This window comes from Arachis stenosperma, chromosome 6 (genome assembly GCF_014773155.1).
Source record: "Arachis stenosperma cultivar V10309 chromosome 6, arast.V10309.gnm1.PFL2, whole genome shotgun sequence".
NCBI lineage: Eukaryota > Viridiplantae > Streptophyta > Magnoliopsida > Fabales > Fabaceae > Arachis > Arachis stenosperma.
Window position 1 is genome coordinate 138,258,772 of NC_080382.1, and position 27,956 is coordinate 138,286,727.

The following is a 27,956-nucleotide window of genomic DNA, read 5'->3' on the forward strand; positions in this document are numbered from 1 at the left end:
TGTACTGAATTGATTTTTCCTTGGCACCTGCACTGGGTAAGGACAAATGTCTCATCCCGCTTGTTCTGTGGTTGCAGTGTGACGTGGGACAGCGATATGGAACACCCACGTTCTCTTGGATGAAAGGTGAGACGGCACTCTCCGTTGTTTGAAACGTTTATACTTCCGGAAGAAGGTGAGACAGCACTTTCTGCTGGAATAATAGTACTATGATTTATAATTCCTCCCAGTGATGTGCATCGAGAGACCGATTCGGGGTGTCAACCGAATTTTGTGTCGGGCTTAGCCTAATAACCGACACGTGAGCTCATGGCTAGTAGGACAGGCATGTATAATCTGCATTTAAGTAACATTGTTTAAGTATGTTCAATGTATTTGGTTTGTCTATGTGATTATTTCCTATTTAACTGCTATTTGCCTTGTTGTAATTGTCTTTGTCTGTGCTTGAAATTCTCTATTTGTGCTTGTTACTACTACTAAATAAATTACTGGACACTAAATTACTATATTGAATCATTGTAACATGGAGAAAATTGATGACTTGTATAGAGAAGAATTGAAAGTCTGAAATCACAAAGGACTTTAGACTTGAACTTTGTGTTGGTTGGAGTTTAGGATTATCTAGTGGGTTCATATCTTTTTACATACTCTCTATTTAGAATTACTACTCTACTGGAAACTTTTAGGTTCTCACCCCGTTGTGGAACTATTTATTTTATAGATACAGGACGTGATGCACCTTGTTAAACGTGCTAGATTCCTCTCAGAAGCGAATACACTCTTTTAGGATTTTATTTTGTATCTTGTTGTATTATATTTTCTACTTTTGTATATGTCTTTGTATATCTTTCTTAGAGGTTGATTTTGAAAAAACATGTTTTTTTTGTGTACTTCTGGGTTGTGTTATAGTTTTTAACCGACATTATCTTCGGAGGTCGAGACTAGTACTTACTATGTATCTCCTTTTGAATCTTTTATATATATATATATATATATATATATATATATATATATATATATATATATATATATATATATATATATATCATTTCTGTATATCGGTGCGGTATATCTTTGATGTTTCGAGTGAGATGCGCTTGTCGTTTCGTTATTTTTTTTACAGGCTATTAACTATATTACTATCTTTTAAATATATGTATGTATATTTTTTTAGGTATCGTAATGCCTTACCACCACTGATTTACGACTATAACATAAAACTTTGTGTGATAGAGTGTTATAGAAGGCATTTATCGATAACACATTTTGTAAATCCAGCCACATTATCATCTTTATCTTTTCTGGAGAATTAGAATGCCAAACTCACCTAAAGTTGTTATTATCATTCCCATTTAATTTCTTTTTCAAGAGCCAATGATAATCTTCTCTAAAACTATAAACCTTTAAAGCTGTGGGCCACCAATTCCATCCGGCCTTCAAATCAGACATAAGCGGAGACCAAATGCTATGAAGAAACTATTTGATTTTATGAGAAATTGGCGCGACAAGTCTTTCTTCCTCCCAAGCCCCATTGCTCCACAAATGTGCAAGAGAAAAATTTATTTCAGATATGTATACATAAGAAGTAAGATCATAAAATTTACTGAGAAGAGTTCACTTATCATACCAAATCGATTATTGCCATTAGATGCTACCCATGTGATTGGAAATCTGGAAGTACTTATGAGTTAGAACTTGCACCCACAACTTGTCCTTATTATCTCTAGAAGATTGATTTGTTTTTATATATCTTGGACAGAGAGATTTAAATATCTCATATTTTAAAAAGTAAAAAATATTTTTACATTTTCAATTAGTTATAAACTTATGTGTTTTTGAATAACTATGTTATTACTTGTATGCTAAAATTAACCACTAAAATAAGCCATCAGTATTAAAATATATGTTGAAATACAAATACATATTGAAAATAAATTAAATTATTATGTATTTATATATAAATACATTGGTTGTTAATTTTGATGTACGAATAATATTTTTTATTTTCAAATTAAAAAATTGAGTATATATCCAAATAAGTTTCTGAAAAATTTTGTATCAGACATTTTCGTCTTCAAATTTTTTTTATTACATTGAGGTTCCTAAATTTTACAAAGATAAGATATATAAGTCTTTATCTTAGTTAAATATGATATTTTCAGGTAGACAAATAAATTCTCAAAAGTGTGACACAATAATCTATATATCTTATGAGTTATGCTACACATACAATTCTTTTTGGCTTACAAGTCTTACAAATTAGGCCAAGTCTAATAAAAACTACATTCATCCACTGGAGCGTGATAACACGCGCATCACTCAATTGTTTCCAGAGCGCCCTCTCACTCACCATTATGGAAGACGCTTCTTCTTTTTCTTCACGTTCCTCCTTATCCTCCTCCTCTTCCTTTTCCTTTTCTTTCTTCTTTGCGTTTTCCCTCCTTTTTATTCGCGTGTTTCATCTTCATTGTTATTTTTATATTACTATTGTTGTTGCTGCATTTTTTTTCTCCTCCTCTTTTTATTGATTTTGCAACATTATGTATTTTTTTTCTTCTTTGTTTGATTTTTCTTCCAAGAAGAATTATAAGAAAATGAAATAAGAAGATGAGAAAGAAGAAGCAGTAGAAGATGAAGAGGAGGAAGAGGAAGAATTTTGAATTATACAAAACTTATCAGAATAAAAATACACTCAAATATCTTCGTGCTACACCCAAATATTTTCGTGTTACACCCAAATTTGCTGCAAATATAGAAAAATATTTTCTCTAATGCTGCATTTTTTTCTTCTTCTTCTTTTCCTTATTTCTTTCTTTCTTTTAGTTAAATGAATGTAAGTTTATCCTATTCTAAGTAATTTTGCAGCATTATGTGTTTCTTCTTCTTTTTTATTTGATTTTTTTGTTTTTATTCTTGTTAAGAGAGTAAAACAAGAAGAAACTTGAGAAGGTAAAATAAAAAAAAAGTGAATAAGAAAAAAAGAAGAAGAAGATGGTAATGATGATAAAAAAAAGAGTAGAAGATGGGAAGGAAGAAGAGAAAGAAGAGTTTTGAATTATGTAAAACTTCCCAGAATAAAAATATACAAAAAAATTCTTAAAATACACCCAAATATATCTTCGTGTTACACCTAAATATCTTCTTACTACACCCAAATTTGCTGCAAAAAAATGTTTTCTCTAATGCTATATTTTTTCTTTTGAATTGAACCACACCTTAACCACTTAATTGGATTAAAAACAACAATCAATTTTATTCTAGTTTAATTGACAATCTGAACCTGAATTATTTGTTATCTTTAACAACGAAATAAGAGGAGAAAGAAAAAAAAAAGAGGAGAAGAAATTCTAATGAAAAAAAGAAGAAGGAGAAGGAGGAGGAAAAATAGGTGGTATTGATGACGACGATAATAAAAGAGAAAAATTACGAAAAAGAAGAAGAAGAAGAGGCACGAAAAACAAAGAAAAAAAAGTACAAAAAAAATATGAAAATACATAAATATAAATAACTTATATAACTTATATGAAAAAACGCTTGTATATGAAAAATAACTCATATCTTATTTCTATAAAATTTAAAAATCTCAACGTAATAATTTTGTTTAAATACAAAAATATCCAATGTAAAATTTTTCACTAATCTATTTAGACATATATATACTCTAAAAAATTAGACATGTATTTATTTTTTTCTCTTAGTATTACTATTATCTTACCGCCTCAAGTATCAACTTCAACCTAAGAAACTTCTTGAGTCTGAGGCATCTTCCGACTTCGATAATAATCTCGTCTTCTTCTCTCTTATTTCTTCGCTTTTTGCGGCCGCTGCACTCTTCTTCCCCCCTAGGTGGCGGCGAGGTTCCATCCCCCCCCCCCCTCTTCTCACTTCTCTCTTTGCTTTTTACGCTCTGATTCTCTTGCTTGGTGCTTATCTTCTACTCTTTCTCTCCTAATGCATATTCCATTTACTTTTCAAACACTCATATATCTTGTTTTCCCAATTTTCTTATATATTGGTTTTTCTAGAAGCAAAATTTTTCCACTGCACATCATTTAATACCCTTGCCCTGTGAATCTGTCTCACATCATTCTATGCGAGTTTATTTATTTTTATTTTATTTATGCGATTTTAGGGTTTTGTAATCCCCTCATCAACTCCTATGCTAAGTTCAAGACTTCCAAGACTTGGACCATGGATCGCCAAGCGCCTCTTCACAAGTACATCACTGCATTTTCAACTATTTTTTTATGCTTCCCTTTTTCTTAATTACCAATTTAATTTACATAATGTCCGTTACATGTCAACAATATCTAATTCCGTTAAATCCATGATTCTAAAAAATCATTTTGGCAGGGAATTATGCATCCATTTATAGAGGAAGATACAATCAAAGCACCAGAAACCGTTTCCTGCAACCTCCGGCAGTAAGTATGATTGAATCATTCAATTTAAATTTTACGATTTTGGATATCTAAATTTGGCTCTTGGCTTTCTGTATATGATATTTGGCTGTTGTAACCATTGCCAAAAAAAAAAAATGAAGGAAACAAATACTGGATTTCGATCAATGGCTAGTTTACTGATGAGCATAGACTAGTATAAGAATTCAATTTTGGCCTTTGTTTGGCTGAAACTATGAATAATCTGTTTTTGTTTGTTATTTGAAGTTCTGTTTACGAGTATGATGTAATTCTTATTGAACGGAATGGTAACTATGGATGCACAATTATGGAAGGTTATATATCATTCATAGAAATTGAAGCTTTTGAATGTATTAGGTGAGCTTGATAATAAGATTAGACATTCACCAGTTCAAGGGGTGTCGAGGAGTGGAATCATGAATGTTGTCCCATTAAGTCGAGATGACTGATGTGTTTGTGTATGACACAAGAATGGGAATTCAGATTTTGGTTATTTTGGAAATGTTAATGAATTTAGCATTTTTCTGTTGTTTTGGAAATGAGTTTATTTGCTTTTCATAATTTTGTCTCAACAGATTTCGTTGCTTTCGATTTCTTGTTATTAGAGATAGATTTCATTGTGACAACATTCGCAATTGGTAAAGGAAATCTACACTAGAAAAAGAAATCTAACGGGGAGTAAGTGAGGATATATTAAAAACTTGGAATTTCTAGAATAATGTATATTTAAAAATTTCTCCAATTGGAAATTACGTGCTATTATATTTGTGGATGCCATGTAGATTAAAATTATATATGTATATATAATATGGATTATTAGCTATATAGTTTTATAAGATGTTTTTTTTTCTGTGGCATGTTTATATCTGTGTTTTTAATGCTAATTATTATTATTATTATTATTATTATTATTATTATTTTGTTAGGTACAGTTTCAACAACTTTCTCTTAATAAGTTATACAATGGAGCTATGATTGGAAAACATAATTTCCTATCAACAACTAGCAATGAAGGGAATGAACAAAAGGAAACGTAAGTCTCTTTTTTTTATCTGAAAATATTATTGAAATTGCCTTTTCTGTAGCAGTGTGTGCATTTTCATGATGAGTGTAGTCAAGTTACATGACTTACCTATATAAACTCACACTTTGCCTTCCCCAAGTTAAACTGAGCACAATTGGAGCTAGGAATTTCATTGTTGCACCTCAATTCTCTATTTTTGTCCCTTCCCCTCCCCTGGCACTGTCCTCTACTGTTGCTCAACATATTATCCCAAAGCATTCCCATAGACTATGTATCGTACATACTATGTTTCTCACCCTAAACTCTGTTGTCTTCTCTATTGCTTTTCCTACATATATATATTTTGTATGATTTGGGAATATTTATCTATACTTCTCAAGTTGGCGGCCAGCTTTTCATCCACTATCCAGCTATAGCAGTTTTTGAGTAGGCTACATTGCATCTTGATCCAGGATTAGCTACTATGATTTTGGACGATTCACCCTGATTGGAGAAGTTAAAAGTTATGTGATTTTGGTTTATAATGGTTCAGACAATTTTATTGGGAAGCTCACAGTTTGTGTATAATCTACCTTTATAGGTTATACTACTAAGTTGTAATGGTTGAATTTTTAATGGGATATGAGAACTTAATGCAAAGAATGCTAATCTCATGTAGTGTGCATTTTACCAGTCTGGATTTGTGCTCTTAACCATGGGGTTGTAATACTTTACCATCGTAGAATGAGTTGAGTTGATGTTGGGGTGTGGTACTTCTGCCTAAATGGCACTAGTGATTCTGGCGAGTCTTGAGTTGTTGCTCACAGTCATACTTTCTTGAAACATCTTTCATTCCATTGCTCTTGGCAGAGGACAATAATACTTATCAAATGCTAAACTAACATTTTAATAGTTGTTCAGTGCTAACTTTACATAAGACATACAGCACAATTAATGCTTTATGTTCCTTACATATTGGATTAGATGAAAACAATGCATTGTCTAAGTGTGTTCTTATTCAATTAGGTGAATGGTAGTATGTCTTCAAAGCTTAGGGGTAAAAGTGCATGTTTGTTTTTTAGTCTTTGATCCAACTATGTGCAGGATATCTGTGACGTTTGTTGATAAGGATGGGGAGGAACAACATATTCGAGTCCCTGTTGGAATGTCCATGCTAGAAGCTGCACATGAAAACGACATTGAACTAGAAGGCAAGAGCTTTGTTATTATCAATTTTTTCATTCTACACTAAATTGTATATTTTGATTGTTTTGAAAAATAATTTCTTTTGTTTGGGTAACTTGCTTTGGTTGCTACCTTACTCGTAATGGATATATTGACCCATCTCATACACCCTTATTTTTTTAACTAAGCTTGCAAGTCTGTGTTTTGGGGCTATGGAAGTTGCATAGTGGTATATTTACTATTGATTCAGCTTAGCTTCACTTTTCACGAGTTATAATATGTTGTTTTGCAGGGGCATGCGAGGGCTCACTTGCATGTTCAACTTGCCATGTTATAGTCATGGTAAATTAAATTAATTTATCATTTTTATGCAATTACTTATTATTTTCCACATACATGAGTGTCAAATTGCTTGAGTCTGAACTTTGTGCAGGATGTAGAATATTACAACAAATTGGAAGATCCAACTGATGAGGAAAATGATATGTTGGACCTAGCTTTTGGCCTTTCCGAAACGTGAGTTTGTTTAATCTGAACATGGGATCCCTTATATCTATAGTTTGTATTTCAACCCTAAATTCTTCCCAGACTAATCTTGGTAGTTAATACAGTTCACGTTTGGGTTGCCAAGTGATTGCTAAGCCTGAACTCGACGGGATTCGATTAGCTATTCCAGCTGCCACGCGGAACTTTGCAGTCGATGGTTATGTGCCGAAGCCACACTAATGAATACAATTTATAAGTTTGAGTGCAAAAGAATGGTAACTGATAAGGTTTAGGATTTGGAGGTTTAGGTTTTGTAGCTTAATGATTGGTTCTAGATAAATGAGCATTTACATCTTAGGCATTATTTTTGTGCTGAGTTTTGTGGATAACAAGCTACTCAGTATGCGAGAACCAGAAATTTGTCACTTTGTTGGGAATTTTCAGCGTCCCAAGTATAGTTGCATGCCAATAAATTAATCAGATCTGCCACATATCCAAGTAATATTGCCATTTAAGTTCAACTAAGTAGATCTAACACCAACAAAAACCACTCATTAAAAAAGAGTGTGATTACACGTGCATATATCATTCTTCTAACCTAGTCATTTACATTTATAGGGTGTCGTCATCTTTTTCTTCACGTTCTTCCTTGTCCTCTTTTTTCTTCTTTTTTGCGTGCTTTTTTCGCATCATCATTTTTTTTATTGTTGCTGTTATTGCTATTATTAATTGAGCAGGACGAGTCTAAATGTAACTTAATTCACTAAAAAATGAACTGAAATTATATAATGATTATGACACAATTAACTCAGAAAGAGAAGTAGAGAATAATGGTAAAGAATATGTAGAACTCAAATTGTGTTAAATTTGAGTAAATCAATAAAAATTTTGAAAAAATGAAATAAAAAGTAGATGAGGAGAAAAAGTTTTGAATTGTGTAGAACATCGAGTTCAAATGAGTCTAATTCATTGAGAAATGAATCGAAATTGCATAATGATTGTGACACAATTAACTCAGAAAGAAAAAAAGTAGAGAACAATAGTAAAGAATTTATAGAACTCAAAAATTGTGTCGGAGGAAGCAGAAAAAGATGAGGAGAAAGAGAAGAAAGAGTTTTGAATTGTGTAAGACAACGAGTCTAAATATATCCTAATTCACTCAGAAATGAATCGAAATTACATTATAATTGTGACACAATTAACTAAGAAATGAACTAAAATTTACTATAATGATTGCGATACATAAACTCAGTTCGAAAACAAGCATACAAACAAGATTGAATCATGGTTTCTTCTTTTTTCTTTGATATTTTCTTCTCTTTTTCTTGGTTTTATTCCTCTCAAAAGAGTAAATAAAAAAATTTTAAAAGAATGAAATAATAAGGTGAAAACGAAGAAGAAAAAAGATAAAAAAGAAGAAGCAGTAAAAGATGAGGAAAACGAGTTTTGAATTGTGTAGGACAACGAGTCCAAATATAACTTAATTCACTCAGAAATGAACCAAAATTATATAATAGATTGCGACATAATTAACTTAGAAATGAATCCAAATTATATAACGATTGTGACACAATTAACTCCGTTCAAAAACAATCATACAAATAAGACTGAGTCATGAATAACAACACTTCGAAAATCAATTTTGGATCAGATAATATTATCAATATGGTAAAAATTCAACGATAACGATGATATGTATAAAAAAAGATGATGATGGAGGAGGAGAAGAAAAAGGAAATTGAAGAAGAAATTTAAATGAGAAAAGAAAGAGGCTGAAGTTGTGGTGTTATTGGTGTTGACGATAATAAAGACAAAAAAAAGAAGAAGCGCTGCGAGAGAAGAAAAATGTCACAAAAAGAAGCCCTAAATCACTGGATGTTAAAATGATTTGAATGTGGAGAATAATTTAAAAAAGAGAAAGTCTAGGGAGCCAATAGTCTAAGCGTACAATGTGTACAATGGAGGTTTAGGAAGTATTAGAGATATGACCATTAGTGTTACATTGTTCTGTCAGGTTACGCTTTTGGGATGAGTGGTTTCAGATATGGTATTAGTGTTCTGGATCCGAAAGGTCAAGAGTTTGATTCTTGGTGAACTCCAAAAATAGTTTAATTTTTTATTGAGATGTTTATTATCCTTGGTATCCAGATGGTTATCTTTGCTATCCGGATGGTTATTCTAGATAGTATGGTGATGTTCATTTTATTCATGGATCAAAGATTTAGTCCATTGTACACATTGTATATTTAGTCCATTGGCTCCCTAGCACTACTCTACTATTACAACTAAAGTATCATTAATTGAGGAATTATCTAAAGTGATAGAATTTGTAGGATTAGATCACTTTTAAAAGAAAAAAATTGCCCCTCTCAGGTTCTGGTTCGTGCTAGACTGCTAGTGTTTTTGATTACCAAAGCAGAAGCAGAATAATCGGAATTGGAAACATGGCAATGCTCTACAAGATATCATCACTATCACTCTCACCCACACCCATCCTCCTCAACCGCCTTCAAAACCTCACTTCCCTCTCTTCTTCTTCTTTTTCAACGGTCAACAGCCCCATTCGTAGCAGCGCCACCTCAACAAAGAAGCAGAAGCAAAAATCGGCGTTGGCCAAAGAGAAGAGAAGGACCCGTTCCGATAAGGACTTCGACATGGACGCTTTAATGGACCGTTCTGAATCTCGTCATCATTTTCCTGTTATGCTCGCTGAAGTTTTGGACGTTTTCTCCAATCGCTCGCTTACTTCCTTCGTCGATTGCACCCTTGGCGCCGCCGGTCATTCCTCCGCTGTTAGTATCAATCAATGCCTTCACTTTGCACGAATTTCTTAAATTTAGGGGTTTTCTTTTGCTACCTTTGTTTTGTGCAATTAATTACTAGTTAGTATAATTTAGAGTAAGGGTTCAATTTGGTTCTGAAATTGCAAGTGTTTCATTTTACTATCTTATCAACGTTACCAGAGAAAGGAGTGTCTTGCATTGCAGCTGACCATTGAGTTGAGATTAAGTTAGACTCTTGAGTATTTCGAAGTATGTGTTCAAGGACAATTGTCTTTCCATTAATTCTTATTGTATAACATGTAGAGAGAATTTGATATGATTTTTATTTTTTGATAGACTAATTTGATGTTATGCATTTATTTTGGGCATGTATACTTTTTCTTATTTGATAATGCCATTGTGATGATGTTAATTTGGATATGAATGTTGAGACAGGTGATTAATGGGCATGCGGAGTTGAAGTATTTTGTTGGGATGGATGTGGATCCTGTGGCACATAACATGGCTCAAGCTCGAATCAATTCTGTAGTAGAAAAGCAATTGGATGGTGGTGTAAAAGTTTTTACGTTGCTAAGGAATTTCAGACATATCAAGTCTGCTCTTAGGGAAACTGGCGACGAACGGTTGGTGGATGGGAGCATTGATGGAATCTTGATGGACTTGGGCATGTCATCCATGCAGGTTTCATTCTTGAACTTGTATCTTCTATACTGTTACATGATCGGTCCTTGCTGCGTTGCTTGGTTTGGTTTCCAATATTTGTGCGTTAGTGTTTTTGATCTTTGGAACTTCCAATGGGGAGAAACGGAAAATTTGACTTCTTCTAATTTTTGGTAGAGCAATTGCATTTCATTTATTTATTTGAAAAGGAAAACCCTGTCTTGCTTAAGTTGTAATTATAAGCTTTATTGAACTTAAAATAAACTGATGATCCCTTTTCTTTTGGCTTTTCATATTTATATTTGTCCTGGTTTTTAGGTGGACAATCCCCAGAGAGGATTCAGTGTGCTAGCTGATGGCCCCCTTGATATGCGTATGGATCCACAGGTATACTTTTAGACATTCTGGAGTTTAATGCAAAAATCAACATGCTCATTTTGCAGAAAGCGTATCTGGTGGTAAACTGCTTTGTCAGGATTACGGTTTTGGTCTAGATGAGTATTTTGTGGAATGATACTGTTGCTTGCTTGATGCAGAGTCATTCATAATTTTCTTTCCTGTGTAACTGATGAACAGGCCTAATATGACAGGCAAGTCTTAAAGCAGAGGATATATTAAATTCTTGGCCAGAATCTGAAGTTGGGCGTGTCCTAAGGGAATTTGGGGAAGAAAGTAATTGGCGTAATCTGCAAAAGAAGATTGTTCAAGCCCGGTTAGATGGTGGATTGCATTCCACTAGTGACTTGCTCAATCTTATTCGACGTGTGACTCCTGCAATGAAAGGTAGGTCTTTCTCCATTTTGTGCCTCTTGATTAGTTGTCTCTAAGGCCATCAGTTTATTTATGCATGTCTTTTATTTAGATACTGTAACCAATATCATGCATGAAATACCAATTATGCTCAAGGAAATATCATCACCGATTTCAATCAACATTGTAACAGGTGGAAGGCAAGGTTGGATAAAGACAGCAACCCGGGTGTTTCAAGCTCTTCGAATAGCTGTGAATGATGAACTGAAGACACTTGAGGATTCCCTCTATTCTTGTTTTGATTGCCTCTCGCCGGGGGGTAGGCTTGCCGTGATATCTTTCCATAGTCTAGAGGACAGAATTGTGAAGCAGACATTCCTTGATATAATTAAAGGAAGCGAATATGAGAGCTGCGATAATAGTGATTTGAGGAAGGTGAGTGATGAGATAAAAGAGAAAGAAGCATGGATAAAGCATGTGATAAATGGATCAAATGGAATAATTCTCACAAAAAGACCAATCACGCCCTCGGCCGAAGAAGAAAAATTGAACCGCCGAAGTAGAAGTGCAAAGCTCAGGGTGATTCAGAAGGTTTGATTTTTCTTTTTTTGGATTCTTTTAGAAAATGAAAATATTGTATGCATAGACTTATAGTTTGTTCTTCTTTTATAGTCATCTCTAGAATATAGTCACTGCTGTATTCACAAATTTCATTAAGAAAAGATTTAAATTATAAATGCCTGCACCTTTAGCAAACCATCTGCTTAATTAGACACGAAAAGAAAGCTATCTGCTTAATTTACTCATAATTAAAAATTCACACTTCCCCCTCATAATTTCTATTGCATTTATATAGGCGTTTGCTAACAAGTATCTCGCTATTTCCTTTTATGTATGTTACAGTTTGAAACGAGGTAGTATTCGATGAAAGATCGTAAAAGATTTCTTTTTTGAAAAAATGCTCAAAGACCAGAAGAACTTATTTTTTTATTATTATTTTTAGTCATCAACCTAATTTTTTTATTCGAATAATTTAATAATATATTTTTAGCCTACACTTTTAAATATTAATGATTAATTGTTAATCAAAACAATAAATTTTACTGGCCTTCTAATATTTTTCTTCTTTTCTGAAACGAAAATGTCATTAAAAAAATATCTTTAGAATACTCCTTAGTGAAATTCAATAAAATATCACCATAATTATAATTAAAATTTGCCACAAAATAAGAATACTCCTTCTAATGGTAGATGAATGACGTGTCCGTTGAGATGATTAAGATTCAAGCTCCAGAAATATAATTGTTCAAAAGTGTCTTTTTATTATAAAAAGTAATATCAGACTCAAAATACTTTACACATCAAAATTCTGATTAATATAATAACTAGTGAATCGTTTCTCAATGATATATATACCAAGACATACCATTTCTCTATTCAACGGAGTAGAGAAGAAAACAAGCGTAGGCACGATGTTAGATTTGTTACATTCTTATCCTAATTCACATTAAGAAATATTTCTTTTAATTGAAAGATTATCTATGGGATCCAGAGCTTGCTACAATTATTGGTGAAGGAATTTCAGAATAGTTTGATCATTAGAAACTTCGAATTCTAGTATACTTGTAGATAAATTTCTCAACATAAATTCTATAATTACTTTTAAGAAATGAAAAAAATCAGAAAGGAATTTACTAAATTTATGATTTTTATCTCGTGTATTACATGTAATGCCCAAGCATTACATGAGATAATACAACTTAGTATTAGCTTACATTATCAGTGACATAAGGAGGAATAGTACAAAAAGAATGAGGGAATGAAAATGACAATAAATATATCGTAAAAAGCAAGAGAATATGACATTTAGACCAAAATGGATATAACAATATTATAGAATAGTAAGTTGTCAAAATATCACTTTATCATTATTTTCTTTCTCTTTTAATATATTATAAATAAATACATTTGTAAGTTTTTATAAATTTTTATTAAAATAAGACATATTATAAACTTGATGGACGGACTAATGTCAAATTCATTTATTTTTTGTTTTTAAAAAATATCCTGTTTGAGATTTTACAACAAGTGTATTTAAATTAAATTCCCTTAAAATTAAAAAATTGCTTGTTTTAATTGTTAAAAAAATGTTTAAAGAGTTTAATTTTATTACAGTGACAATCGTGTAATCATATCCGTTTTTATGAAAAATTATTTATGTGATCAATATAAAATATAATTATTTTTGCTGAAGATACTATAAAATTATTTTAAGGTGTATCAAAGTTAGATTCATGTTTAAAATTGTTTGTTGTTATCACTTATCCAATTTATTTGGAGGTTTATACTTTATACTACTATGTAAGATCTTGTGCACATAACAATCTCTGCGGCTCATATGTCATAACACGTTTATTGCGCACTTTCTGGGTTGTGTCTGTGATTGTGAAGAAGATGAGATAAGAAATGAGATTACGATATCATGAAGTTTTAAGTGGCATTTCCGCAATTCCGCATAGAACTCATCTCTTTCAATCTTGTTCCTTGTTCGGATTCCTCCAACTTCCTTAATGGGTGATTACGCTAACCCACACATTCTTTTTCACTTAATTCTCTGCAAACCAAACACTCCCTTCATAACCACTGCACCTCTTTATTTCCTTTTGCAGCAAAAGCTATTCCGCTGTGTAACAAATGGTGTGGATATCGCCATCACTGTTTCAAACATTCGCCTTCTTTTTCCATCCCTAAATTCAGTTACTGGTAACTTCATAACTTTATAGACTTCCATCTAATCAAGTTCTGCCACGTGGCAGTAACTGAATGGATGATTAGATGAGATTACTATGAAAGAAGGTGAAAACTCATGTGCAGATGACTGAAGTTGATAGTTGAGAGTTGTTAGATGAAAATTTAGTCAAATCAGTCTAATTATCTAACTGTTCTTAGTTATCAACTTCACGTGAAGTCAATTGCAGCTGAGTTTCCACCATGAAAGAATTTTATACTGGGCGATGCACTCTAAAGTAGTTATGGTTGTTAAAAGAGTGAATAATGGTAAAATATTTGTGGTTGCTGTTGCATTGTGATTAGGTGCATCGTAGAAAATTATGGTAAAATATTTACGATGTCTTTTGATATGATTTTGTGAGCACTTCTTGTGGCATTTTCTTTTAATTGAAGACATTATTATTAAAGCATCGTTATTTCCCCTTTTTTTCTGATAAATTTTGTTCCATAAACTGTGTGATCTTTGTTAATGGTTGTTAATATTTTTGGTGTTAAAAAAGGGCTTCTAGGAAGAAAACTGTTATCAAAGTAATTGCAGAGGATTCCTCTGGTTCAAATGTAAAGAGAGCAAATTTATCAGCCGCGAAATCAGAGAGAATTAAGCTGCCTGATTATAATGATGGCGTTGGAGGTAAGAAATACCACATAAGCGAATTTCTAAGGCAGCCTAGTGGTATTGCGGCCGTGTTGAACACGAGGGAGTTGCAAACATTTGAATCTCTTGATGCTAACACTTACAGGTCTGTAAAACTTTCTAATTCTGTTTTTGTTGATTAGTTATTCTCTCAGTTACTTAATGATTAATCAGGTTATGGAGTATGAGTTGATAACCAGTAATGAGTCTTGAAAACCAGTAGTTTTACTTTTCATGTTGATCCTCCTTGTTCCAATTACAATCAGAGGATTCCTTAGTCCCACACCCGTGTTAATGCAGGGTTTGGGGAGGCAGATAATTTACATGAATGCCAAAAAAGGTGGAGGAACATTGTAAATTTATGTGGTGATTCTGACATAGTACACTGAAATTTGAAGATTTAAGCAGATAATTCAATTGTAACCTATAGAACATAGGTTGAAAAATACTATTCTTTAATCTTTATAGTGAAAATCCATGAACATTGTGTTTTAACCTTGCATTTATGAATTCTAGCATATATCTTACCGTGCTTGTTTGGTGTAATAAGTATGCATCTGAAATCAAATACTAATTATTTCTTGTTTGTGTAGGTGCTCACTACCTAAACTTCAATTTTTGAACTTTGAAGCTGCTCCAATGATGGATCTGCGCGTCACCCCAACAGAGGAAGATTGCTTGGTTGAGATGCTTTCCTGTAAGGTGTGCCACGCGACAACACAATACTGGAAAACAAAATGAAAAGTTTGGTAAATGATTTAACAATGAGTTTAATTCAACAATTGAATTGCTTAAATGTGCATTTGTAAATACTAAGAAAGATTTTAATTAACATAAGCTACTTATGTTAGGTTTTACTCAAATGCTGAAAACATATTTAATTATTTATTCTGCTTTTAAGCAGAAGTTGAGATAAATATATTCTATACAAAACCTTAATATTCAATAAACATAATAAACCTTAGTCTCTTTACTTTCAAAAGATCATTTTCTCATTGTTTTCTGTTTTCAACAAACTTGTTTTAATTGTTTCCTTTAGAAAATCTTGAAAACAGGAAATGGATTGAAACCATGTGATATTTTTGTAATTGAAACTGAAAAAGGAGAAAATGAAAACAGAGAATAATTTCTTAAATCAAACAAGCCCTTTTTATATCTTCATTGGACATGCATCTTTGCACTGCTACATTCCATCAGTCACTCATCCCATTTTAATTTTCTGGATACTTCACTGTATTCTTCACAGTTTGAGGGTTCTGAAGTTGTGGAAGAGCAAAACAACCACTTTTCAGGTATCAATGGATGGACTCGGTGCACAGCGAGGGATTCGAGTCATATGTTTAATTTGGGATCTAATCTCTGTTTATGTGAATTGACCAACAAATTTTTTTTATTTGCTATTAAGAGCCTTCTACAGATAAACTTATTGTCTTCCAAGAAAACGAAAAGATATATGTTTCATGTGACTTTTCTTTTTCATTTTCTTTTTCAATTCATGCTTTTATTGCTATGGATTTGCAGCACTTATGGTAAATCATATGACATGGGGAGGTGCTGATGCTGAATCATTTTTAGAAGTTGATGTTAAGTTGAATCTCACACTTGAGGTTGTTCTTAATTTCTTATCTTCATCATAGATTTAAATTTTCGATATACGATTGTATCCATGTTCATTTCAGTTTCTTCTGTTCTTGTGTATAAGCTTCGGTTTTTGTTCAAAAATCATTAACTTCCTTTATTTGATGCAAACTATGAGTAATTTATGTAATAGCCTAATTTATTTGATATTTACCACTATAGAGTCTCTCTATAGCTGCATGTTTGTATGCTATAATGTCAACATTCTGCAATCAAAATTATTACAATATTAACTATATTTTGATACCTTTTCTTGTGTTCATTTGTGTTTTGCAGATTTATACAAAACCATTCACCATGATGCCTGTATCAGCTGTGGAGCGTCCAGGAAATTTGTGAGTGTTTTTAGTAAATAATCTTGGTTTAATCCTTTTAGGTTGTTTTCCAGATGTTACTTTCCTCTCATGCTTTCTGATGGTCCCAAAATTCAATTCCAACCAAATTAACTCTTTCTATTTTTGTCAATTCATAGAATGGTACAGATTGCTGATTTCTTCCAACAAAATTTGCTCATTTCTTTCTGACTTTGGTTTATTTATTCATTTTGCTTTCAAGAATTTGTTTTTATAATTTATTGATTGTAGATTAATCCTTGTTGGAAGAGATAGCTTCACATATCAGGTTCAAACAAAAGTTACTTCTGTAATTTCGACTTTTGACCAAATTTGTGAATTAATAATTCTCAAGGTTATATATCTTCCTAGAAATTATACTTGCTTATGATAGTGGTTTCGCAATGTTGCTACTAATTCAATGCAAAACTCATCAAATTTTTTTACAGATTAAGTGAATAGTTTCTCTGAAAACCAACAACAAAATGCTAGTTTTGTCCTCTTGGCACTATATTATTCTACCAGTTTCAACCAACAACTTTCATTCATGAATTATGATACATTAGTGTGGTTGAGTGCAGAATGATGCAAGCTTTGGTGGACAAACTCGTGCCACTGCTACTTCAGCAGATGCTTCAAGATTATGATGAATGGGTTCAAAAGCAATTGGGAAATACTACTTAAAATCTGGATTCTAGCTTATAAATTGTTTGTACTTTGTTTTATCATCGTCACAAAAGGTTCATTTTGTTCAGGCTTGTAAAGAATGATAACCACATGCAATCAAATACATGGAATCTTCTCACGAGAAATATTAAATAGTTGGAGGAGTATATATAGAAATATTAAATTGTTGGAGGAATATCTATATATATTAAATAAAGTAACTTAACTTTCTTCCTTTAGAATAGAACATACACCCTGATCTTAGTTGACTCTACTTAAGAGACAGGCTTGCTTTTTATGAACACATAATATCATTCCAACAGAAGAGAGAAGAGATAACAAGAAAATTTTCATGGTTGAGGAAATTAATACCAAATTGATGCAATTAGTAAGAATTTAATCAGTAAAGATCAAGGGGAAAAGTGAAGGATCAAGGTATGTTAATTGATCAATGGTTAACTATGATACTCAGAGAGAATTGAGGAAAAGAATCATGTTTCCCAAGAATACAGGATTAAAAACTTGATCAAAATAAAATTAAATTGATATAATAAAATTTAGATATCAATGAAAGTAGAAAATCAATATTTCAATAACGCAACTTCAATCCAAAAACAAAACCTTCAGTACCATAAAAATATGAAATGTCACGAGATTAAAAACTTGCCATCAAATAGCTTTGACATATCAATGCCAAGCATGATATTAAAATAAACTTGATCAATTCCAAAAAAAAAAAGAATAAATAAAATAAAGAGAATGGATATTGTCACTCCAATTTTGATAATATCATTCTTTTTTTCTACAAATTAATGTAAATATACAATGTAAAAGAATCATGTGTGGAATGACATTATCATTTTCCAATAAAGGATCATGGACATAACATTGAAAATTCCATAAAAGTAATTCAAGTTGAACTTCTACAATATAGAAAAAGCTAGCAATATCAACAAACATGATTGGCAAATATAGAAAGCTCTAATTCTTTAGGAAAAATTTATAGAATGTGTATATCGATGCAGAAAGAAATCATACCTTCGTATTGCATGGACAAACTACATTATCCTCGTTAAAATCACACATAGTTCAGTTTTTAGTATATCTGTATATGTAGCTGTGACATTCTATAACCGTGAAGAGTTGAAGAAAGCAATAAAATCATTTCGAGAAGAAACATAAGATCAAGCAATCATAATTCCAATTAAATATGCAGCGATTTTACACACAGGCAAGAAAAATTTGTAAAACCAGTTGGTCAATACCAATCCATACACTGCAAAGATAGATGAAGCCAAAACTAACCACAATCCATACGCTGCAAAGATAGATGAAGCCAAAACTAACCACCAACCAAAGCTGGTCATTAAAGGGGTGTTACAGGCAACTATCTACTTGCTAGAGAACTATGCAGCAGCCGCCAATGGCTGCTTGGAGAGAACATGAACAACTTGTGCTTATATTTAGAAGAATCAAGAGGATTATTGAACCGCTTGAAAATAACAATGAAAAACCGTACATATTACATAATCAATGTCACTGCAGGTCCCAAATATAGATGGAACAGAACAGACTGGTAATACAACCCCGAAGTACAAGACGGAATAAAAAGACTTGGTGCATAAAGCACATGTCTAACAGACTAATACTGTAATACATTCTAGTTAATGAGATGACTTCCTCTTTCAGCAACCTTCCTCTAAGCATTGCTAACAGAATCATATTCACCGCTGTTGTCCACGTCCCCTTACCGATGGTGCTTCTTTCTGCGACCCTTCTCATAGCTGTCTGAATCAGATGGATCGTCCTCATGCTTCCTTCTTCGAGACTCACCCTTCTTTCCAGCATTGACCTTCCTCTTAGAATCGCGATCAGAATCGTATTCACCACCACTGTCTGGAGTCTCTCTACGGTGCTTCTTTCTGTCCATTCTGCTGTCTGAATCAGAAGAATTATCCTCATACTTCCGTTTATGATATTCATCTTTTCTGAGTAGCCCTGTATCTTTAAGGCCCTTCCTTTTAGCATTTTCATCCACTCTATGATGCTTGTTTCTATCATCAAAACTGCTGTATGAATCTGAAGAATCATCACCATACTTTCTCCTTTGAGTTTCACCCCTGTGTTGCCTTGTATCTTTAACATTCTTCTTTGTATCATATTCATCCACCTCTCTTTGGTTCTTCCTTCTATGGTCCTTCTCACCATCCAAATCAAATGAATCGTCGTCATACTTTCTCCTTTGAGGGTCAGCCTTCTTGTCATACCTTCTATCTTCAACACCCTTCTTTTTGGCGTATTCATCCTGCTCCCTTCCGGGTTTTCTTCTATGATCCTTCTCATCATCCATACTGCTATCTGATTCAAAAGAATCATCATCATACTTCTTCCTCCGAGTGTCAGCCTTCTTGTTGTGCCTTGTATCTTCAACATCCTTCTTTTTAGCATATTCATCCTCCTCCCTTCGGTGTTTTCTTTTATAATCTTTCTCATCATCCGTACTGCTATCTGATTCTGAAGAATCATCATCATACTTCTTCCTCCGACTGTTAGCCTTCTTGTTGTGCCTTGTATCTTTAACATTCCTCTTTTTGGCATAATCATCCTCCTCTCTTCGATGCTTCCTTCTATGATCCTGTTCATCATCTGTGCTGCTATCAGATTCAGTTGATTCGTCATTATACTTTCTCCTTTGAGTGTCAACCTTCTTGTTGTGCCTTGTATCTCTAACATCCATCTTTTTGGCATATTCATCCTCCTCTCTTCGGTGCTTCCTTCTATGATCTTTCTCATCATCAGTACTGCTATCTGATTCAGATGAGTCATCATACTTTCTACTTCGAGTGTCACCCTTCTTGCTGTGCGTTGTATCTTTAACACCCTTCTTTTTGGTATATTCATCCTCTTCTCTTCGGTGCCTCCTCTTATAATCTTTCTCATCATCCATACTGCTATCTGAATTGGACGAATCATCATCATACTTATTCTTTTGAGTATCAACCTTCTTGTGGTGCCTCGTGGTATCTTTAACATCCTTCTTTTTAGCATCTTCATCCTTTATATCTTCAGCCATTTTTTTCTTCCGACTGAAATCTCTGTCCAAAAACGCATGCTCACTTTTCGAGTTATGCTTCACCTCAGCAATAGAAGCATTTTTCCCATCATCATTCCCATCAGCAATTATTTCACCATCTTCAACAGAAGCTATTCCAAGAGCAGCTTTTAAGGTTTCCATCTGTTTTTCCTTTCTAGCAGCAACTTGGTGAGTCTGGGTATCTGAAACTCTGAAAATTTGCCCCAAAAGCAATATGGTTAATGAATGACTGGAAACGAACTATGGAAACATCGCTTAAAAAAAACCAAGCAAGCATAATTGTTTGTTAGCCCTAGCCCCTTCTTTCAATCTTCAAAGCAACACAAATTGTTCTAACATACATACCAAACATCTATTTCACAAGCCTAATAAAATACCATGACTTAAACAAGCTTTTCATCGATAAAATATAGCACATATTAGTTTCAACCTCTCAATTTCTGTTTCAGTCTCGTTGTCAGGTCATCTACAATGAACTAGGGAAGAAGACTATAAAGGATTATAATTTCACAGACCAGATCAAATCCATGCTTAAGCACATGGAAATGATTACAACCGATATTGTTTGTGTCCGTCAAAGAAATTTGCTTTGTTTCAGTCTCTATCTCTAACTCCCAGACCCTGTCAGGTGCATTTGCCCCTAATGAGGGCCTGGTATGGGGTAAAGAAATTAAAAATTTCAAAGCTTGCTCAACAGCAGAATTTTACTGACAGTTCTCATCCAATGCGAAACATACCCTCACTATTAAAAAAACTAATCATCAAACATTAAATGTGTTAAATTTTCACAGAATAAACATATAAATGATCACATCAAAACCTAAGCACATACAAACCCCAAATCAAAACACATCCAAAGATTACATAAAAGCAAAATTTCTCACTTCTTATCGGATGCACTGGTCGGTCCATCGCCGTCCTCAGCAGCCGCAGCGGTTTCCAAATTCCTCCGGGCCTCATCGAGCTTCTCAGCGATCTCAGCATCAGTGTAGCCCTGATCAATGAGCTTATCTTCGAGGATCACAAGCTTGAGCTGAATCTGGCGCTTGCGGTCATGCTCAAGAATCTCCTTGTTGGGCTTCCTTGTAACACCAGCAGTTCCCTGATCCGCCTCGAAACCCTTTGTGTTCTCCGAAACCTTGTTAGTTTTGGCCTTCACGAAGAACTTGTTGCCCTGGATGTAACCGTTGGTACCGGACCCTCTCGGAGTCTGTAACCCTATTCCGTTGTACATAGTATCGTTCTCTTAGCAATCACAAAAGCTGAAATTCAAAAGGAAAACCGAACCGAGAAAAAGGAAATTAGAAACCCTAAATTCTACAGTAATTATAGGAATGAAATATGATAATAACAACGAAACCGGATATTGATGTTTAGAGAAAGAATGGGAAAAAGTGAATGCTCGGGGCGATGCAAAACCCTAGGGGGAGTGGTACCTGTTATCCTGGACGAGAGAATGGAATTGAAGAAGAAACCGCGACAGATTGTTTCCCAGAGTCTAATTTGTTTTTAACAGCCTATTTCAAAACTTGATTTATAATTGAACTTCACCCAGAATTGAATTAAATTCTATTATTTAAAATAAATTAATAAATTTCAGTGTTTAAAATATTTATTAAATAAATTAAAATTTTATAAAAATAATTTTTTATTGATATAATATTATATTTATAATGAATAAAAATTGTATTTTAATTAAATTTTTTAATTAAAATTTATTCACCTCTTTTAAAAAAATTGGATTAATTTAAAAAATATTATTATTAATTAAAAAATTAAATAATTATCTATGATTAATTTTAACAATAAACCAACAATAAAAAACAAATTTAAATTATCAAAAATTAACTTATTGAATAATCTAATGACATAACAAATAAAAAAATTAGTTATTAAAATATTTTATTTAAATTATTAAAATAGAATAAAATTATATCACTCTTTATTAATGTCATTATTAACACAATTTCATTTAAAATATTTAAACGTATTAACAAAGAATTGTGTTATTAATCTAAATTAAATACATAAAATTTATATGTTTAAATTTTTTTTTAGGTTTATGTAGCAAATTTTTCCAAAAAAATAGATGTAAAACGGCAATGGTGAACAACAGATTTTTCCAAAAAAGTAGATATACAACGGGAGTGGTGAACAAAGGGCTACACACACAATCATAAAACACATATCCCAGCCTAATTACCAGATTCTCAATTTCACTTTTCACCTTTTACTGTTACCCACTTCCAATTTTACTTACCCTAAATCCTATCTTCACCACACCCAATACACCGCTGCAGCCACTGTGAACCCTCATCGCCGCTCCACTGTGATGCCGGCACGAAGCAGTCCTCCCGCCGTCCTTGTGCCACACGTTTAGAGTCGCTGTCACGCGGGCGAACATCCGCCCCCTGCTTCGACGGTGTGCCGATGCGACTTCTCTCCACTATTGCACGCTTCTCTTCTCCCTAGGTGTCAAACAAACATCATCTTTTCTTATGTGATTAAGTGCTTCGTTTCTGCTGATTCTGTCCTTATATTATATAGTAACTGCCTATCTCTTTGTATCTAATGCACTTACGCTTCTAATGTTACTTAGCATTGTAGGATGCTTTAGTTATTATTTATTAGCTATAAGGTCTCTAGTTTAGTTGTGCAATGCTTGCTTTATTGTATACCTTTTTGTCTTCCTCTTCACTATTTTATCTCAGATTTTAAGTTTGATTGCTATTTGAAGGTAGTAGTAGAGATTTATCTATCTTCATTCTTCACCAGAATTAAGTCTTACTTCCTTTTCTTTTAATTAAAAAAAAAAGTGCTTAGATTCAATTTTGTTTGCTTATTGCTCAAATTGTCCTAGTACTTGACTCCTTATATGATTGTTTACACCACAATTTTATTGTTTTACATAGTTGAGAAACTGAAGCATGGATTTGGCATGAAAGTACCTAGACCAGCTGCATAATTAAATGTAGAAACAAATACTGTCGTAGGTTTGGGAAGATGAATTTTGTGCCTTCCTTGTGAATACTCAGCAACGTTATTTGGTATCAGATCATTCAACTAATCTGGAAATGCTTATAAGATTACATATTTATGTTTGTTAGAAAAACTGCATGAGGAGTTCTAAGATTGATAATGTCAAGTAGTTTTAGGAGTAGTTCTTTATTGAGCAGCAAGGCTTGCATTTAGTGTAGAATTTGATGTGTAAAAATTTAATTTATTCCTTTGAGTTTACAATAGTAAATTTGTAGTGATAAGCATGAAAGTTATATTTTAATATGATCCTAGAATTTTTGAAAGATTATTGTGAATTATTTTATCTTAAGTGCATGCATTTGTGACATATGATTTTAAAGTGTCATGTGAAGTGCAGTGTTAGAGGAGACATAACACATTACCCTTTTGTTGTAATTTGTAATGTACATTATAAGCTAGTTATAGATGTAGGAGTTGATGTGAATTTTTCTTTTCTTCCTTAAGTATGATTCAAACACACGAGTTCAAGCAGAAAGAGCTGAGGTTAGTACTTAGTGGTCCTATAATCAAATTATATAGTATTCAGTTCAATAATTAATTAATTACTCTAATTATTATGGCATAATCATCGAAAATAATGAGACTTAGTTGGACCAGGAGTAAGGTGGTATTGTAGGATGCAGAATTTCTAAGAGCCAATGGTTGGTAAATCAGAGAAAGTGCTACTATTCTCCCATTTTTTTTGTAAATTTATTTATTTATTTGGTCATGATTTATTCTCCTTACTTCCTTAGTACTACAATATCCAGTACCACCAACTGAATCTCCGTTTCTTTTTCTAAGTTTTTTTTTTATAATCTTTGTATTTTATACTAACTTCAATTCATAACCTTATTTTCCATTATTTGGAGATGTTCATTTTACTATATATGCGGATGGTTATTTCATATGAGAAATGGATGTTTATCTGGTTTATACCATTGTTCTGTTACTTGATTTGCTAGATCCGACATGCATATGTTCCGCATGTATCTTTTCTTATATGGTTTGGATTTGATTTAGTTTAATTTTGTTTGAATTGAAATTGCTTGTTTGAGTTATGGCATTTAAACATGGTGCACGGGTGATATTTTGGTCAATCTGTTAGTTGTTACTGAAAAACTAATAAAGCAGATGTTTATTTCATCATGTATGCAGATGGTTCTTTCATATGAGAAGTGGATGTTTATTTGGTTTATACCATTGGTCTTTTGCTTAAATTCAAAATTTGTTATTTGTAAATTCTTTAGCCTCAATTTTTATGCATAATGTGCTTGAGGGTTAATACTACTATAAATGATATCAAAGTAAATAGTATTTTTTTTTTCTTTAGGAGTTGGAGGAGTTCAGCTTAAAAATATTGGTTTGATTCATTAGTAATGATTGGTTTGATTCAAGAGCAAAGGATTTGAAAGGAAGCTAAATTTTATTGAAATAGAACGTGGTTTAATTTCAAAGGAAACGATTTGATTATTAAGAATTATTTAATATTTGAAAATGGTTTGATTATTGAAAAATATTTGATATTCGAAATGGTTGAGAGATTATTTGGCAGGGATTCTGGAAGGGTGTCATAGGCCAAATTTTAGAGAAAATGTTGTCGAAATTTTTATAAAATTCCAAGACTTTGTTTAAGGCATTATTTAAAAGCCAATTTGATTTATGAATATTGTTTGATTTTGAATTATTATGGAAAGGGTCTTATTTTCAATCCGATTTATTAAGAAAAGTATAATATTTTAAATTCAATCTTTTGAGAAGAGATTTTGTTTTAATTTATGATATGAATTCGGTTTGTTAAGAAAAAGAAAGAAAGGGAAAAGAGAACACGGCATGTGTGATTATAAAATGATTAAAAGGTCACAAGAGGGTGGCGGAAAATAAATGGTTATAGTGCCGATGTGAAAATGTTAAACCGTGGGTTTTATATGTGAATGATTGTGCGGGACGTCCGTGTATATGGAATGGCTTTCAGGAGAAAGGGGCACATGCTTCAACTGGAGAATCAGCGTCTGCAAGTACTTGTATATGTCATGTTCGGCATACTTCAACTGGAGAATCAGCGCCTGCAAAAAGTAGAAACTTGCAGACGTTATGCCGCTGGAATTCCTTATCTGACTTGCGAGTCGGATTGCTTCGGGTGCGGGTCGAAACCGAAAAATGAGTTCATTACCTGCACTAGGGATAGACATGCATCATATTGTTTGCGTATTTGTTTTTTGGTTGTGTTTGCTTATTGTATTTTTCTATGATTGTGCATGTGTTGTGTTTGTTTCTCTTTTTTTGTGCTTTAGTTAGTATGTTTGTTGCGGGTTTTGGTTGCTACTGCTTATTGGGATTTTCTTGAATGATTTAGCTTATTGAGAACTAATCAATTGTCTTTAAAGTGAGTTTTAAAAGTAATTATTTAAAGTTGAAAAGCGATTATTTGTAACTTAATTCTTTACTCTCACGGCATTCTCTGTCCCTACTGAGAACTTGCGATGACGAAGTTCTCACTCCCCTACAACTTTACCTTTTCAGGAATCGGATGAAGGAGCATTATGAAGAGTTTTACTGCGTTTTGTTTATATGATATTGTTTTAGTTAGATAATTTTTCTTCCCTCATCTTTGTTATTATAATTTTTATAAGAGGGATAGGAGTTGTATGTTTTATATGTATATTACATTATAAGCTATTTAAGTAAGAAGTCTTGTATATGAATCTATTCTTGTTTGTTTTTTTTAAGATGAAGTATTTACTTCCGGTTTTAAAAGAAATCAGCGATACGGTGTCGAGTCAAAGGCTCAATATTAAATAATAAATAAAGAAAACAGGTTAGTAACTCCTTACTTTTGGTACGGTTATGACGTGCTAAAAGTTAGGGTGTTACATTATCTTTGACAAAACTCCCCCCATGTTGAAAGACAGGGATAACCCAATCAGTCATCTACAATCTATAAACATGGAATAAAATGTCAAAACCAGAACACAAACTTATACAGAGCAATTACATATTAAACACCAACTGCTCAAACTTTGATTTTCTAATTGTGATAACTAGATTAATAAATGTATAAAGTGTATTTACCACAAAAATATTGAATTTTTTTAATGTTAAGCTCATATATGCATGCATTACGTTACTTATCAGTAATTTTCATAGTAATGAAGAACTTAAAAACACTTTCTTCAATAACTAATTTCTAATACCAGAAACAGATACACAGGGTAAACACATTCGAACAATTGCAACGATGATAAACTATACTATCCGCATCATAATAGAGAAGAGATATACTAACCTGACCGATGAAGACCGATAAACCGGTAAAACCTTCTTCTACAATAACTCCGTTTCGTACAAAGCCTTGAGTCAACAATGTCAGCGGAGGTCATCGGAAGACTAGCGGTTCACGTGGTGGTAGCTTTCTATGTAAAACCTAGGGGAAGAGAGGGTGTTGATTGTAATTTCGTTTTGGGGGAGGAAGACAAAAATGGATCTTTAAATCCACTCAGCTAACGAAACGACACACACCCTCGTGCCCTACTCCCAAAACGCAACGTTTAGCATCATTTAGAATAGGAAAAGTATAAGGAACCAAAAGCTTATCAGCCAAAAACTAAACAAAACTACATTAATTTATATTAATAATTAATTAATTTTAATTTTTTTAAATTCAAAATTAAAAAAAATTTAAATTGATTAAGTAAACCTAATTAAAACCTATAAAAACCTTCCTCTTTTCCCTCACATTAACCTATCCACTTCCAACAATTACAAATTCGAAAAATATATAAAAGAACATCCATTTAATATGAAAAAGAAACATTCTGATACTTAGTAGAAGAAACATCCATATATATTAACTCGTAGAGATTTTTAATTCATCCAAAGGCATTTGGCTGGGTTTTGGCTGATATGCTTTTGGTTCTCTAGTTTTACTCTTTAGAATAAGGATCAATTCGTCTTTATTGAACACGTGGCGCTTAACGACTGACTCATTACCTGAACGTGACACGTTTGACTCCACCGTTATGATTTTATGGAAAATCTAACAAAAAGACTAAAGTGACGAACATTTACAAAAATTGGGAACTAATTATATAATTAAATTTTGTTAGAGACTAAAACATCTACTTCAAAATTTTTTAAAGACCAATTTGGATAAATACTCTAAAAAAATATCGAATTCAGATCTTTAGGTATTAAGTCAAATGTAGCTCGTGGCCCATTATTTGAATTTGGCTTAATGGACTAGACTTAATTTTTCTTCCTATCTTATCCAAAGTGTGAAGGGTCCGTCTAGACTCATCTCGTCTAAGTTCATTTTTTTTTTATTTACGAGTCTCAACTTTTAAACCTATATATGATCAATCTCACATGTTATTCGGATTGATTTATTTATTTTTTTTAGAAAATTATAGAAAATTCAGTTTTAAACTAAAAATAGACTTTGAAGAATACACAATGAACCATGAAGAACTTTTCAGAGTTTCTTATGAAGTATAGTA

At 32.6% G+C, this 27,956-nt stretch overlaps 4 protein-coding genes across 12 annotated transcripts; 3 read left to right on the forward strand and 1 right to left on the reverse strand.

Moving 5' to 3' along the window:
• Positions 1-3,686: 3,686 nt before the first annotated feature.
• Positions 3,687-7,586, forward strand: LOC130932825 (uncharacterized). Of its 5 annotated transcripts, none has more exons than XM_057862251.1 (8): positions 3,687-3,857; positions 4,133-4,217; positions 4,354-4,424; positions 5,348-5,454; positions 6,529-6,635; positions 6,902-6,951; positions 7,043-7,125; positions 7,221-7,586. In XM_057862251.1, the coding sequence occupies exons 2-8, from the start codon at positions 4,160-4,162 to the stop codon at positions 7,333-7,335; spliced, it is 591 nt and encodes a 196-aa protein (XP_057718234.1). In that variant the 5' UTR covers positions 3,687-3,857; positions 4,133-4,159; the 3' UTR covers positions 7,336-7,586. The 5 variants fall into 5 exon arrangements, with proteins under 5 accessions (XP_057718234.1, XP_057718237.1, XP_057718236.1 ...); XM_057862254.1 differs by having other exon boundaries at positions 5,354-5,454; XM_057862253.1 differs by having other exon boundaries at positions 3,712-3,846.
• Positions 7,587-9,442: 1,856 nt separating this feature from the next.
• On the forward strand, positions 9,443-12,044 carry LOC130935880 (uncharacterized). Its single transcript, XM_057865790.1, has 5 exons — positions 9,443-9,887; positions 10,314-10,559; positions 10,857-10,925; positions 11,129-11,321; positions 11,482-12,044. The coding sequence occupies exons 1-5, from the start codon at positions 9,540-9,542 to the stop codon at positions 11,883-11,885; spliced, it is 1,260 nt and encodes a 419-aa protein (XP_057721773.1). The 5' UTR covers positions 9,443-9,539; the 3' UTR covers positions 11,886-12,044.
• Positions 12,045-13,615: 1,571 nt separating this feature from the next.
• Positions 13,616-17,535, forward strand: LOC130933309 (uncharacterized). Of its 5 annotated transcripts, none has more exons than XM_057862889.1 (8): positions 13,617-13,862; positions 13,958-14,051; positions 14,579-14,818; positions 15,306-15,414; positions 15,959-16,004; positions 16,234-16,319; positions 16,627-16,685; positions 17,249-17,535. In XM_057862889.1, exons 1-8 carry the CDS (start codon positions 13,859-13,861, stop codon positions 17,364-17,366), a joined length of 756 nt encoding a protein of 251 aa, XP_057718872.1. In that variant the 5' UTR covers positions 13,617-13,858; the 3' UTR covers positions 17,367-17,535. The 5 variants fall into 5 exon arrangements, 3 of the variants coding, with proteins under 3 accessions (XP_057718872.1, XP_057718874.1, XP_057718875.1); XM_057862891.1 differs by having other exon boundaries at positions 17,264-17,535; XM_057862892.1 differs by having other exon boundaries at positions 17,132-17,350.
• A 1,256-nt stretch (positions 17,536-18,791) lies between these two features.
• LOC130935383 (uncharacterized) lies at positions 18,792-21,978 on the reverse strand. Its single transcript, XM_057865109.1, has 3 exons — positions 21,879-21,978; positions 21,327-21,704; positions 18,792-20,632 (listed from the first exon to the last, which is right to left on the reverse strand). Exons 2-3 carry the CDS (start codon positions 21,674-21,676, stop codon positions 19,096-19,098), a joined length of 1,887 nt encoding a protein of 628 aa, XP_057721092.1. The 5' UTR covers positions 21,677-21,704; positions 21,879-21,978; the 3' UTR covers positions 18,792-19,095.
• Positions 21,979-27,956: the final 5,978 nt, after the last annotated feature.

Excerpts from the sequence above, each read along its gene's own strand:
- LOC130932825 (XM_057862251.1), top strand. The coding sequence starts at position 4,160 with ATGCTAAGTTCAAGACTTCCAAGACTTGGACCATGGATCGCCAAGCGC. Across the intron at positions 5,455-6,528 it reads GGGAATGAACAAAAGGAAAC|GATATCTGTGACGTTTGTTG; the intron begins GTAAGTCTCTTT and ends AACTATGTGCAG. Across the intron at positions 6,636-6,901 it reads AAACGACATTGAACTAGAAG|GGGCATGCGAGGGCTCACTT; the intron begins GCAAGAGCTTTG and ends GTTGTTTTGCAG.
- LOC130935880 (XM_057865790.1), top strand. The coding sequence starts at position 9,540 with ATGGCAATGCTCTACAAGATATCATCACTATCACTCTCACCCACACCC. Across the intron at positions 9,888-10,313 it reads CCGCCGGTCATTCCTCCGCT|GTGATTAATGGGCATGCGGA; the intron begins GTTAGTATCAAT and ends ATGTTGAGACAG. Across the intron at positions 11,322-11,481 it reads TGTGACTCCTGCAATGAAAG|GTGGAAGGCAAGGTTGGATA; the intron begins GTAGGTCTTTCT and ends ACATTGTAACAG.
- LOC130933309 (XM_057862889.1), top strand. Across the intron at positions 14,052-14,578 it reads ATCCCTAAATTCAGTTACTG|GGCTTCTAGGAAGAAAACTG; the intron begins GTAACTTCATAA and ends GTGTTAAAAAAG. Across the intron at positions 15,415-15,958 it reads TTGAGATGCTTTCCTGTAAG|TTTGAGGGTTCTGAAGTTGT; the intron begins GTGTGCCACGCG and ends TATTCTTCACAG.
- LOC130935383 (XM_057865109.1), bottom strand. The coding sequence starts at position 21,676 with ATGTACAACGGAATAGGGTTACAGACTCCGAGAGGGTCCGGTACCAAC. Across the intron at positions 20,633-21,326 it reads ACCAGTGCATCCGATAAGAA|AGTTTCAGATACCCAGACTC; the intron begins GTGAGAAATTTT and ends GCAAATTTTCAG.